Here is a 12,773-nt window from a genome sequence, read left to right on the forward strand (position 1 = left end):
TCCAATGGGTTCCATTGGCCACAACCTGGAAATGTCCGTAAGTGTAGTCTAGCAGCAAGAAAGCAAGGTGTCTTCTTCTCTTTGCCTGACTCAGACAAACAGGGATTGCAACATGGTTCTTCATCAACAGCCTTAACCTTTCATCAGGTGCAGACCTCTGTCCTCTATAGTTAAATATATATGTGTGTCTATGCACATGTGAGTACGTCAGCAAGTAGTGAATCATGTCCATTTCAAGGAGGCAGATCACCCACAGCAGTCCATCCCTGACTTATAGAATCATCGAATCCCAGACTGGTTTCAGTTGGAAGGGACCTTAAAACGCATCCAATTCCAACCCCCTGCCATGGGCAGGGGCACCTTCCACTAGACCAGGTTTCTCCAAGCCCCATCCAAGCTGGCCTTGAACACTGCCAGGGCTGGGGCAGCCACAGCTTCGCTGGGCAATCTGTGCCAGGTCCTCATCACCCTCACAGTAAAGAACTTCCTTATATCTAACCTGAACTTCCCCTGTTTAAGTTTTAACCCATTACCCCTTTCCTATCACTACAGTCCCTGTTGAAGAGGGGGACTCCAGCACCCTTGTAGGCCCCCTTCAGATACTGGAAGGCTGCTATGAGGTCTCCATGCAGCCATCTCACCACCACCTCACCATCTACTGCTTCCCCTCTAGACACGCAGCCCATCCCAGAGCCATGGGGCTGATGCACCTTTGCCCTGGTCCTGGAGCTGCAGGTCCCAGCTGCATTCAGTGTAACCCAGTCTCCTATGATATCAGTTCCTGTGGGAGGGTTGTAGGAGTCAGAGGAGATCTGTACAGCTCCAAGAGCTGTGTCCACATCAGCAAGGGTCTATCCCCATATCCACCAGCAGCTCCCACCCTTCTGTTTACATCCTGTGCACAACACAGCAGGTTCCCACTGGCTTTCCAGGATCGTTTCCTTCACGTTCATTCATGTATCATGTAACTGAACATTTAGCGGTCACCATGAACACCCCTTATCTCAGCAGTGTGAAGCTGTCCCACTGTCCCATGGGCCCCTTTGCCCAGGACATCTTGAACAAGACTGATGGTGTTGTGGAAAGTCACCCCAAGAGTTTAATACAGTAAAGAAAGAGGAAAAAGAGCAAGAAAATGAGAAAAATCTATTAATAAATAGATATTTTCTGTTACCGATGATCTGACATGACTTACATGGAACCAGTGAACTGGAGATGCTGCTGACATAGGTGTGCATTTGACCATCAGCTCATACATGTGTGCAACAATCAGTATGCTGTTTCCAAAACGTCTGATGAAGCTTCAAACAAAAGCAGAGATAAAATCCTTTTTATCATTCTGACAGGTAAGAAGCTTTATAATACTCCTCATGTTCTTCTACATCCCATGTAGATTATTTTGTCAGATTGGAGGAGACAGATAAGTAGGGAAACCTTATCTGCATTTTGATGACTGGTTGCCGCTGTCTGTACCTACCAAAGTCCATGCTGAGACACCAAGCCCATGTGCTCACTGTGCAGCGGGATGTCACAAGATGTGTTGCATGAGGATAACGGTGAAGATTGCATCAACCCTAGGAGGCACCTCAGACTCTCCCATTGCCACGATGAAGGATGAGGTGAAGCCATCACCCCCATGCACATGGGTCACTTGCTGATAGGCCAAGGGGAGATGTGGCCATGGAATAAGCATGTCTCACTCACTAGCACTGGTATAAAACCAGGGTGTTTTGGCCAAAGTGGTATTCCCTGAACGCAAAGGCATCTGGAAGCAAGTGATTCCTGATGGATTTGTTGCTGCCTGAAGACCAAGACTTTCCCTCATAAGGCAAGTGACTGTGGGGCCTCTCAGGCTGAATACCCATTCAGTCCATCACACTGGGACCATCTAAATGACAAACTATTGTATATATCTATTCACATAATGCCATCTGTGCTTTTTGGGGAAATAAAGGAAATTGAAAAAGTGAATTTTCATTGGAGCTCGTAATCTGCTGAACCTGGTTGCAGGGTTTCCCCAGCACAGGAGAGATTGGAAAGGTTCTGTGGTTGTTTGAAGATGGACACCACGAGACTGTATTCTGGTGAATACAATTTGTAATTGTATTGGGGAACTTCGTAATTTAAAGAATGGAGCCACTTTACATGCAGCAGTACAGAGAATTTCCATTCTGTCAGCCTTCAGACAAGTTGAAAGTTCATGTTTTCCTGATCTCTTTGGCCACTGACACACTTCTCTCCTTTCTTTCTCCTAACTGGGGAGCTGCTGCACTACCCTGTAACCATAATTTTCCTTTTGCTTTTGCATTTACATTGGCACAAGCACCTGCAAAGCACTCAAACGTTCTTTGCTTTGGCCTTTGGCAAGGAGATGAAGAAGCAAGAGAGCACAGGCACTAGGCATGACCCTTATCTGATGAGCATACTTGAATGCATACCTAGTCTATCCCTTCCATTCTGTCTCTCTAGGAACATATTTAGGTCTGTTTCAGAGACAGGTGAGCGGTGTGTAAGGCCCAAGGTACTCCTAAAGGTAAATTTTCTGACTGCTCTCTAAGTAGCACCAGCTGCTTTTTCACTTAAAACAGCCTGAATTACCAGACATAAAATCTGCAGTCTGTGCTTGAGACAGCATATAAGGAAGATACCTGAAGAAGGTACTGCCTTGCCTAGAACTTCCTGAACTACTGGCAGGCTATTCATGAAGTTGCAGAGGTGGCCGTTGTTTTTGTGAATATGCTACAGACAGCACCATCTTTTTTCATTCAGGATAACAGATCTGCAGTTCGGTATATACCACTGTGCACAAGCTCCTGCACCATTTGAGGTCTCTCGTGCCCTTGTTGGCTTTGTGTCTCCACTCTGCACACCTCTAAAGACCTGGGCAAGGCATCAGCTGTGAAGATCCTGTCCCTGCTCTTCTCCTTCTTCCTCCTGTTGATCCAGGGGGCTGCAGGTGAGAGTGGAAGAGGGTAGATGCGTGATCCATGTCCTAGTAGGTGACCGTACATTTTAGAGATGCTCAAAGGAGAGGAAAGTTTTGTGGCTTTGCTCCAACATTAAAAGTCATGCAATGGAATATACCAAAGGATGCTGTTACAATGCCCCTTCCTCTGAGAGCTAGAGGGGCTGGTGTGGAGAAAGCCATTCAGGAATAAGAGCTTGGCTTTATGGAATAACTTCTCCTTCTGCAGGGACAGTGGGAGGATGAAAAATATCCCTTTGTCCCACAAACAGCCCTGTGCCTCAGGGCTTTAGCTGATGGTCCTTCTAGGTAGTTAGCTTGCTATTGAAGGTGCAGTTGTGGTCATTTTCATACTTGGCCCACAAAGTGGGTTGAAATCCTAGTGGAGTGCCAGCCCTTCTAGAATTACAGAATGTGCTCCCAAATTATCTTTCCCTTTCAGTTGTCTCTCCCTGCAGGTACATCTCTGGTTCCAGGAAATGAATGGTGATGTAAGCACAAAGGGGGATTCTGTAGGTCTTTGACATGACATCACCCTTATCACATCTATGGAAGGTGTACAAATTTGGTAGTTTGCTGCAAAAGATAAGTTCTGAAGTTAGACATTCGGAATTTGCCCTCTGCTATGTTTGCTGAAATAGATCTGCTGTTGTCTTCACATCCACACTGCTGGATAACACCCTCCTGCATTCATGTTAAGACGCAGAGGCCAGGGAAGGAGGGTTAAAATTCCTTTGTAAAGCTGCTTGAACCTGCCCGGTGTGGACTGAAGAAGCCCAAATTCAGCCAGCATCTTCCCATTCTCCCTTTCTCATGCTGTGAAAGTGAAGTGTGACCTTTGTATAGCGAGGGGCACAGAACCATCTCAGTGAGGTTTCTGAAGAGCCTTGGGTTCAAGACTGCAACAACTAAGGAATGCACAGGTCCAAGTCAACTGAAATAAGGACTGGAGCTTATCTGAGGAAGGGTTGTCCAGTAATTCTTTACAGGTCCTTATAATAAAAGTGGCAGAGAGACTGGAGGAAGACAAAGAATGAACAGGGAAAATAAATATTGCTGACCACACATTGTGCTTTTTTTATGCAGGAAATAGCGGTGAATCCCTGGACTTCCCAAGCAGAACATCCCCCTTGCTTCTGGCTCCTGGAACCGTCTCCTGATGTCATATTCCCTTCCTGCCTCTGCTACCCCAAGGTGGTGTGACAGCAGGAGTGGAACCGCAGCTCCTGTTAGGTTCTCGTGAGCTGGAGATATCCTGCCATGGGTTTGGTGCTGCTTGGGCAAAGGCTGCTTTTCCCTATCTTCAATAAAGACATAGTTTCTCAGCATCACAGCATGGTTGAGTTTGGAAGGGACCTCTGGAGGTCATCTGGTCCATCCCCCCCCCCCCCGCTCAAGCAGTGACACCCAGAACCAGTTGCCCAGGACCATGTCCAGATGGCTGCTGAATATCTCCAAGGATGGAGACTCCATCACCTCTTTGGGCAAATTCTGCTAAGTGCTTGGTCACACGGTAAAAAAGTGGTTCCCAATGTTCAGAGGAGCCTGCTGCATTTCAGTGTGTGCCCATGGCCTCTGGTCCTGGCACCAGGCATCATTGGAAAAAGCCTGGATCTCTTCTCTTTGTACCCTTCCTTCAGGTATTTAAACATGTTAATAAATTTCCCCCTGAGCCTTCTATTCTCCAGGCTGAACAGACCCAGCTGTGTCAGCCTCTCCTCTTCTAGAAGAGATGCTCCAGTCCACCCCGGTGGCCTTTGCTGAACTCTCTCCAGTATGTCTGTGTCTGGTTTGGATGAGGAGCTCAGAACTGGACATACAATGCTCCAACTGTGGCTTGTGAGTGCTGGGTAGAGGGGAAAGATCACGTCCTTGGCAATGCTTGGTCGAATTCAGCCCAGGATACCTTCAGCATAGCCCACTTTGCTGCAAGGGCCTGTTGCTGACTTATGTTTAGCCTGGTGCCCACCAGCACATTCAGGTCCTATCCTGCAAAGCTGCTTTTTAGCTGGGTGACCCCAGCATGTATGGCTGCATGGGGTTGTTCCTCCCTAGGTACGAGACATCGCATTTCTCCATGTTGGGCTGCATGAGGTTCCTGTCAGCCCTGTTGAAGTCCCTCTGGGTAGCAACACAGCTCCCTGGTGCATCACCCATTCGTCCCGGTTTGGTGCCACCTGCAAGCTTCTTGAGGGTAACCTGTATCCAATATCCAGGGAAGAAACAGGATGCCTTCTCCTCTTTCCCCACCTGGAGCCCATACAAGACCAGGCCTGTTGCTCTTTGCTATCAGACACTAACCTCATCCCTTCTACAGGCCAACATACAGAGCTATGCTATAGCTGCAGGTGAACGTGTGTGTTTATATGTGCACAGGTCTGCACGTGACCACAGTACTTGTCAGGTAAGAGAAAGACCAGGCTGTTCTACAGGTAAATCTGGCTTCACAGCAATGAAGCAGCTCCAGGTTTAAACCAGGAGGGCAGGTAACAAGGTGTACAGCCAGGATCAAAGCTGGCAAACAGCTCAAGCAAGGGCAGGGAAAGGAAACTGAGCATAAAAGCAGCTCTCAGGTGATCTTTGGGAGACTCCTGCTTATCAAAGCTCTTTCTCATGCAGTGCTATTACTCAAGGCCATTTAGCAGCTCCATGTGAATCCTGACATCAAAACCAGCTAAACCTCTGAAAGCCCAAGTGCTGATGAGAGAAAGGGAGGTCCCTCCCTGCTGTGTGATGGGATGGGGCATGAAGCAGCATAGATCCCATCAGGGCATACAGCAGGGAGGGTTATGGTGTGCTAGAGCAAGACGAGGAGGAGCCCGGGGCCTCCAGTATAGGTACTGCCCACTCAAGGGACATTGAACAGCACAGACCTCCATAACCATCTGGTGCTGCTGGTGCCTGTGGCTGTCAGGAACAAGGACCAGGGCATGGGTGACATTTGGCTATTCGTAGCAAGCAATGTCCTGTATATTTTGTCAAGGTAAAAGTCAAGGCTTGAAAAGTATCAACAAGAAATTCTCCACTAGAATTGTAGAGAAACCTCAGCAGTCGGGGGCCAGCTACCCCCTGACTCCTGTATGTTGAGAAACAACGATGTTTCCTGTCCTTTACTTCCACAATGTGCACTTCATTCCCAACATAACCATAAAAGGTTACGTTGCCAGCAGTGCCACTCAAGATCATTTGCACAAGATCAGACAGAACTGCAGGAGGTAAGAGAGGGGTTGAGACAGAATATTTCAGTACCAGATATTATGTGACCTTTGAAGTACATACATGTATATGTATATAGCATATCTTCTACAGTATATACAGCATGCAACACATTTGGGGGGGGTGCCAATTCCTCTAACTTAATTTGCATGACTACAGGCACAGTGGTGGCTAGATTCCCATCATAGTCAATGGAGTCAGGAGAACCAACAGACTGGTGAAGATGGCTTCAGTTGCTTGAGTGTTGTCAGTAGTGCAGCTTCTAGCACTGTGTGACATTCTGCCTGGTCCCCACGTGCTGTTGTGGAAAAGTCAAGACTTCTTGCAAGTCATGAAATAGCTTTGTGGTACTTAGTTGCTAACTGGCCTTAATCATGACACAGAGGATTAGAAGCTGGCTGGGACACCTGAGGATAAGTTTGTTCCCTGCTAAGAAGTTCAAAAGAATAGTCATAGGATGTATGACTATTCATGCCCTATGCTGCCCTTTTGTCAGGCAAAAAAAATCCCCTCTTGAATATCATTTCATAAATGTGTGGATCTCAATGCAGAACTGAAGGGACTGTGCCGAATGGTGGAGGGACCTAATGAAGAGAGACCAGTTGTGGTGTCAGCTGGGACAGGGTTAATTTTCTTTCTGGTGTGTGTTTTGGCTTTAGTCTGAGAGCAATGCTGATAACACACCGATGTTTCAGTTGTTGCTCAGTAGCACTTACCCTGACCAAAGACTTTTCAGTCTCTCATGGTCTGCAAGAGAGGAGGGGTAAAAGAATCTGGGAGGGAGCACAGCCAGGGAGTGTTCCATGCCAGGAATGTCAGCATCAGAATAGAAACAGGGGGGAATTGCCCAGGAGTTGCCATGCACTGCTCGGGGATGGGCTGGGTATCAGTCATCAGGTGGTGAGCAGTTGTATTGTGCATCACTTGGGGTTTTCTGTTTTGGTTTATTGCACTGTTTGGTTTACTCCTCCCTCTCTCTTTTACTTCCTTTAATTATGTATTTACTGTGAGGGTGGTGAGGCCCTGCACAGGTTGCCCAGAGAAGCTGTGGATGCCCCATCCTTGGCAGCGTTGGACAAGGCTTGGAGCAGCATGGTCTAGATGGAGGATGTCTGGTGAAATGTGTTGTAACTAGATGATCTTTAAGGTCCCTTCCAATCCAAACCATTCTATGATTTGATGAAGATGATGATGAAGATGATTACTGTTATTATGCTTAACCTTATTTCAATTATTAAACTGTTCTTGTCTGAACCCATGTGCTTTACCTTTTTTTTTTTTACATTTACATTCTCTTCCCCATCCCATTGGAGGGGGGAAGGTAAATAAATGGCTTTGTGGTACTTAGTTGCTAGCTGGCCTTAAACCACGACACCAGTATAAGTTGTTCTCTATCTATTATCTCTTATGCTTCCTCTTAGCGTGGCAGGTGGGGGTTAAAAAAGCAAAGCTGACATCCATTGCTGTGAAATTACAGGATGAACAGCTTCTGGAGGGAAAAGAACTGGCTTAAATTGTTGCATTATTTTAAAGGAAAGATAATAGCACTACATCTTTCCTGGGATGCTCACAGGCATCTTCCAGAAGCCAGAATGTTATGTCTCAGACGCTGATGTTTTAATGGATGGTGGACGTCTGGGCTTTTAGCTATTTCTATTTCTCTTGCCCCAGGAAAAGTTTTCTGCATAGTAAGAAAAAAAGGATTTTGGCAGCTGAACACATTCTCACAGAAGGAAGCTGAGTTTTTCCACCCATCATATCTCTTGGTACTGGAGGGTAAGGCCTTCAGTCCATGTCTGTCTAGCCCTGGACATCGTATGTCTCAGAAAAGCTCAAGTTAAGGAGCAGATGGCACTATAAATTGTTGCCCTCTGTGGTCTGTATGTCAAAACCCAGGTAGGATCATCACCCTCAGCCCATGCAACAAAAACCCATGTTTCAGTGACGTGAATGCTAAGCAACAACAATTTATTTGAAACAGGAGAGAAAGCAATGAAGAATACATTTGGATTTACTTTACATCATAAAGCTTTTTTTGGATTAAAAATGAAAGGTGCATGAGGCTTCGTAGCAGGATTCAGTGGCAGTAAGGTGTTCAAACGAAATGCCTAGGTTTAGAAGGAATTCTCATCACTCTTGAATGGGTGGTCCATGAAGTTTTTATATATCCCATGGCCTGCACAAAGAAACATTAATAAAATTAGGTTCTCTTTCTGCTTGTATTGCCTCCTTACTTGCTCTCAGTCCATGCATATTTTCCTCTTGGGTATAAGTACTTTCCAAAATACATAATGTTGTGTGTAGCTGTGCTGGGGCAGCCCTGTGCACTCATGCCTGTGAGTAAGGAGAGGGTTTTCCTATCATTTCAGGGAAAGCAGGGAATTAAATTGGTATCCCTTTGTACTGGGGTGAATGCATTCATTCCTGAGTGAAAATAGAATGCTACATTTCATGTGATAATTTCTTTTTACCCCACTGTTGCACATTTTGCACACATTTGATGACACTCAGATACCTGTGCTCAGCCTGCACTGTGCTGAATTACCCTCTGCTGCCCATAGGGCACAGCAGTCCAGTTCTGCAAATACCAAACCCTGGTATTTTCCTCTGGCACAGGAGCTGAAAAGGGTTACACAGAGATGTGACAGCCCAAGGCTGACATCTCCAGCTGTACTTTATCACTCTCGCTGGGGCAGACCACGGTGCACTTCTTGGGAGAAAGAGAACCATGCATCTCAGCCTACGTCAAGGCCTGACTGTCCTCATAGCATGTTAGGTGTTTTTCCTCACTGAGCAATTTGAATGTTTCTTAGCACCTTGCAGTTAAAGACACAGGTAAAAGAGATTTGTCTGCTCATCCTGCAGATAAGTCTTGGTGAATGTCAAACTCACGATTTGCAGCAGGAACGGAACCCAAAGCAGTTTCCAACTTTAATCAGATGGATGGGGCATCTTCCAAAGTAACAGGACCCTTTTCTACAGAAAAACATGTCCCGCTGTGGTGAAGACAAACCTGCAACAATAAGATTTCCTTTCCTCTCATCCTGCAGGGCAGGGAAATGTAGTCATAATGCCAGAGGGTTTCCCATTCATTGAGCTGCCTTCACCACCAACTTGCCTAAAGACTGTTGCCTGGATTTGGCCGTGTTGAAAGGCTGTGTTTACAAAGTGAGTAAAGAGGTGAGTTTACAAAGCAGATCTACACCTTGTGGAGGTGGGATCATAAGGTCACAGTGCATCTAAATGAATGGCCCTTAAGTCTAGGTGGAGAATGATACAGACTCATGATCCTTTCTTTACCTTATAGGAAAGGGTCATGGTTCAAGAGGCTTTAGTACCAGCTTGTATCCCAGAATACTTGGTCAGGCTTTGTTTTCATCTGCATACACACTGCTGAGTGTGCTATTATTCGAAGATCATGGCCATCACAGACACCATGTCAGGCATCTTTCACTGGGCTACTTAACATGGTCTTTTTAGGGAGGTAGCAGAAGTGAAAAAACACTTTCATTCAGAAGTCATAATTTCTCCACGTTTGAAAGAGGTTTTATAAGAGAGCACAGGCACTGAGCTATGTGATAACTCCTGCTCAGTTTTGAGCAATTTTAACTGGTAGTGGTGCAAATGTGTTGGGGAGTTTACTTCAGGTACACAAAAATCCCCTTCTAGCATCTCTTTTTCATCTTACCTGGAGAAACTTGAAGTGCCAAGAACAGGAGAGATAAGAGCAGGTAAAGGATCTTCATGACTGCAGGTTTGCTCTGTCACTGCAGGGAGAAGGAGCAAGAAAGACATATGACAGGCAGTCCCCTGGGATCCACAATCTTCTGAAGTGTGTAAATACTGTATTAATCAAGATGGCATTTATATTACCTATTTGAAAAATCACCAGTAAGACCCATATGATATCATGACTGCTGTGTGAGCATTTCTGGGAAAAAGTAAATATGTATGGGGCAACATACTCTAGGGATATGTGATCATTAAATCATTATAATTGTTTGATTACTCAGATTTCTTTCACACTTTGCAAATAGTCCTAGCCCAAATGTAGTCATTATTTAAATTTAGGGTTTTTTTTAATCTAAGTGCTGTTTATAATAAGCAACACTAGCCAAAAAGAGGCATTTATACAGTCCCATTTGCAAACTTCAGGAAAAAAAAAAAAAAAAGCAGTATTAAAAGTTATCAAGAAATAGCAGCTAAAATCAACTCGCTCAGAATCTTCAGTCTTCATCTATAGGCAGCAATTTTAGAATGGAAATGTACAATCAAATCAGTTCCTATTTGACAAATGAAATTTGAAAAGCAACATGAAATAGAAATTAATAATTGAACTGATACCTGCAAAATGGGATAGGACAGTCAGGAAGTGGGCTTATGGATAAAGAAGTAGTTAATGTCATATAACTTAGCATTAGAGTATCTTCTGCTCTGTCACAAATTATGTTCTCTTAAGCAAGGAAAGGAAACAAGGTTGTGTTGAAATGTCATATTTCAGCAAGTGGCATGGCAGAGGGTGACCCAAACCAGCTTTGAAATTAGTATTAAAAGTTTATACAAATTTCTATGTATTTGAAAATATCAGGACAAAGAAGCAGGCAAAGTCAACAATTCTGAAAAAGTAATAAAGTTCTTAACATAGAGAAATAAAGAATATACACTGGACAGACCTCCCTACAGCAACCTGACCCAGCCAGATTTTTTCCTAGGAGTTTTAAAGTAGAGTATTGTTATCAAAGTATTTTAAGTATTAGCACATATTTGAATTACTTATTCAACCTGAGCAATTTCTGGAAAATTTAGATTAACTTTTTTAGTAACCTACAGATTTAGGTTAATAGTGCAGAGGTTTGGGGGTTTTGTGGGTTATTGGGTTTTCTTTTGGGTTTTGGGTTTGGTTCTTGTTTGTTTGTTTGTTTGTTTTAAGAAAAGTCTACAGCAGACATTGAAAGAAAGACTGAAAAGAAGTGAGAAGTTACCAGGTATCAGGTGAGCCCAGAAGCCAGTGAAGACCTGCTCTTGGTTCCTTCCCTCCAGAGGAATTTGGCTGTGGGCATGAGACCCTCCTTTATAATGTGTTTCCTAAGGGAAGTGACAGCTGCTTTCTCTTCTCAGCAAGTGCACATTGAGCCAATCAAAAAATTGCCCATTTTTTTTGTGACTTTCAATGCAACCAGAATCAAGCTGATTTCCATTTCCCAGTGAAAAGGCAGGGTTTCTGTCTGAACCTATTGAAGCTTCTTCAAAATCCCAGGTTATTCATGCAATGCCTCTTGTGACACTCCGGTTTGTGTAAGATACGTTAAGCCACCTTGGTATGTGTCAAACATCTTGGGATGTACGTTGAACTGTTCCTTCTTGGGAGCAACATAAGGCATTGCAGTACAAAACATCTGCATGCTCTCTGCACTCCCAGCTAGTTTATTTCCTGGATATATGAATAATGGTTATATGAAGCTAAACCAAACATCCATTGGTTTAGTGGCCAGCTGAGCATCTCTGCTTTTTCTGTCCTGGGAAGTAGCAAATAAATATTCCACTTTCATCTCTCTACATCACTACTGATGCTGTGGTCTTCTCCTGCAGTCTCCCTTGATTGTCTATTTTCCCACAATCAAAAGCAGAATTCTGTCAGCTACATCTAGCAGACAAGTCTTCTAACGGGTCAGCTATTTCAATGGATCATTCCTGTTGTACATGTATCTTATTTCTTTCAGTTCTGTTATGCCCTTTGGGGAATGTGCTGGCTAGAATTACATGTAATCTCCAAAATGCATCTTGGATTTGTACAGTGCCTAATCATAATTATTCTTTTAGTTTCAGCTCCCTTTCCCTGACTCAATTCCTACCATTTGCCTTGCCTTTTTGTTCACAGGTGAACAGTGACATTTCCAAAGTGATATCCACAGTGAAGTCTTAAATTGCATTAGTACAGTTTTGAAGTAACCCCATGATGGTCCCTTGTGGCTTCATGCTGGTTCGGTTTGCAGAGGGGTTTGTGTGTGTGCAAACTAGATTCCTTAGCAGGAAAGAGGACCAGTATTTTTGCTCTGAAGGTAGTCTGAAGGCACTCCAATACCTACTGTGGCATGAATCAACGTGTGGGCTATACCACCTTGAGGTCCTATAGTGTGTACATAACATTTCTTTTGGAAACCTAGAGGGTTTGGACTGTAGGATCAGCCACCTGAGGAGAGGCTGAAGGACCTGTCTTTGTTCAGCTTGAGCATGGTTAAAGTTAATGTTCACAACTACCTAATCCACACTCTTCTCAGAGGTACACAGTGGAAGGAGGAGGTAACAGAGGCAAATCACGATAAAAAATTCCAGTTAGATATGAGGAAAAAAAGCCCTCTCACAATGAGGGTTGTCAGAAACTGGAATAGGAGCCTGAAGAATTTATGGAGTCTTGATCCTCATAGAGATATTCAAACTCTAAGCAGCCTGGCCTATCATTGAAACTGGCTCTGTCTGAAGGGATGGAAGGACTGGGTGGTCTCCAAACAGCCATTCCAACTCAGATTGTTTTGTGGTTTATTCAATAGCAAAACCCAAGTCAAAATGAATCAATAAATGGATTCAATGAAAA

At 44.4% G+C, this 12,773-nt stretch overlaps 1 protein-coding gene across 1 annotated transcript; it reads right to left on the reverse strand.

The window, feature by feature from the left end:
• Positions 1–8,128: 8,128 nt before the first annotated feature.
• Positions 8,129–11,305, reverse strand: LOC134173985 (antimicrobial peptide THP2-like). The gene is made up of 4 exons (XM_062638546.1): positions 11,164–11,305; positions 9,870–9,948; positions 9,074–9,194; positions 8,129–8,357 (listed from the first exon to the last, which is right to left on the reverse strand). Exons 2-4 carry the CDS (start codon positions 9,925–9,927, stop codon positions 8,342–8,344), a joined length of 195 nt encoding a protein of 64 aa, XP_062494530.1. The 5' UTR covers positions 9,928–9,948; positions 11,164–11,305; the 3' UTR covers positions 8,129–8,341.
• Positions 11,306–12,773: the final 1,468 nt, after the last annotated feature.

Source organism: Pezoporus occidentalis, unplaced genomic scaffold (genome assembly GCF_034315485.1).
Source record: "Pezoporus occidentalis ecotype Australia unplaced genomic scaffold, CSIRO_AGI_Poc_V1 ctg57, whole genome shotgun sequence".
Taxonomy (NCBI): Eukaryota; Metazoa; Chordata; class Aves; order Psittaciformes; family Psittacidae; genus Pezoporus; species Pezoporus occidentalis.

Bases quoted from the DNA above. Each gene is read 5' to 3' on its own strand.
- LOC134173985 (XM_062638546.1), bottom strand. From the start codon at position 9,927: ATGAAGATCCTTTACCTGCTCTTATCTCTCCTGTTCTTGGCACTTCAA. The intron at 9,195-9,869 runs GTAAGATGAAAA...TTATTGTTGCAG, and splicing joins GGCACTTCAAGTTTCTCCAG to GTTTGTCTTCACCACAGCGG.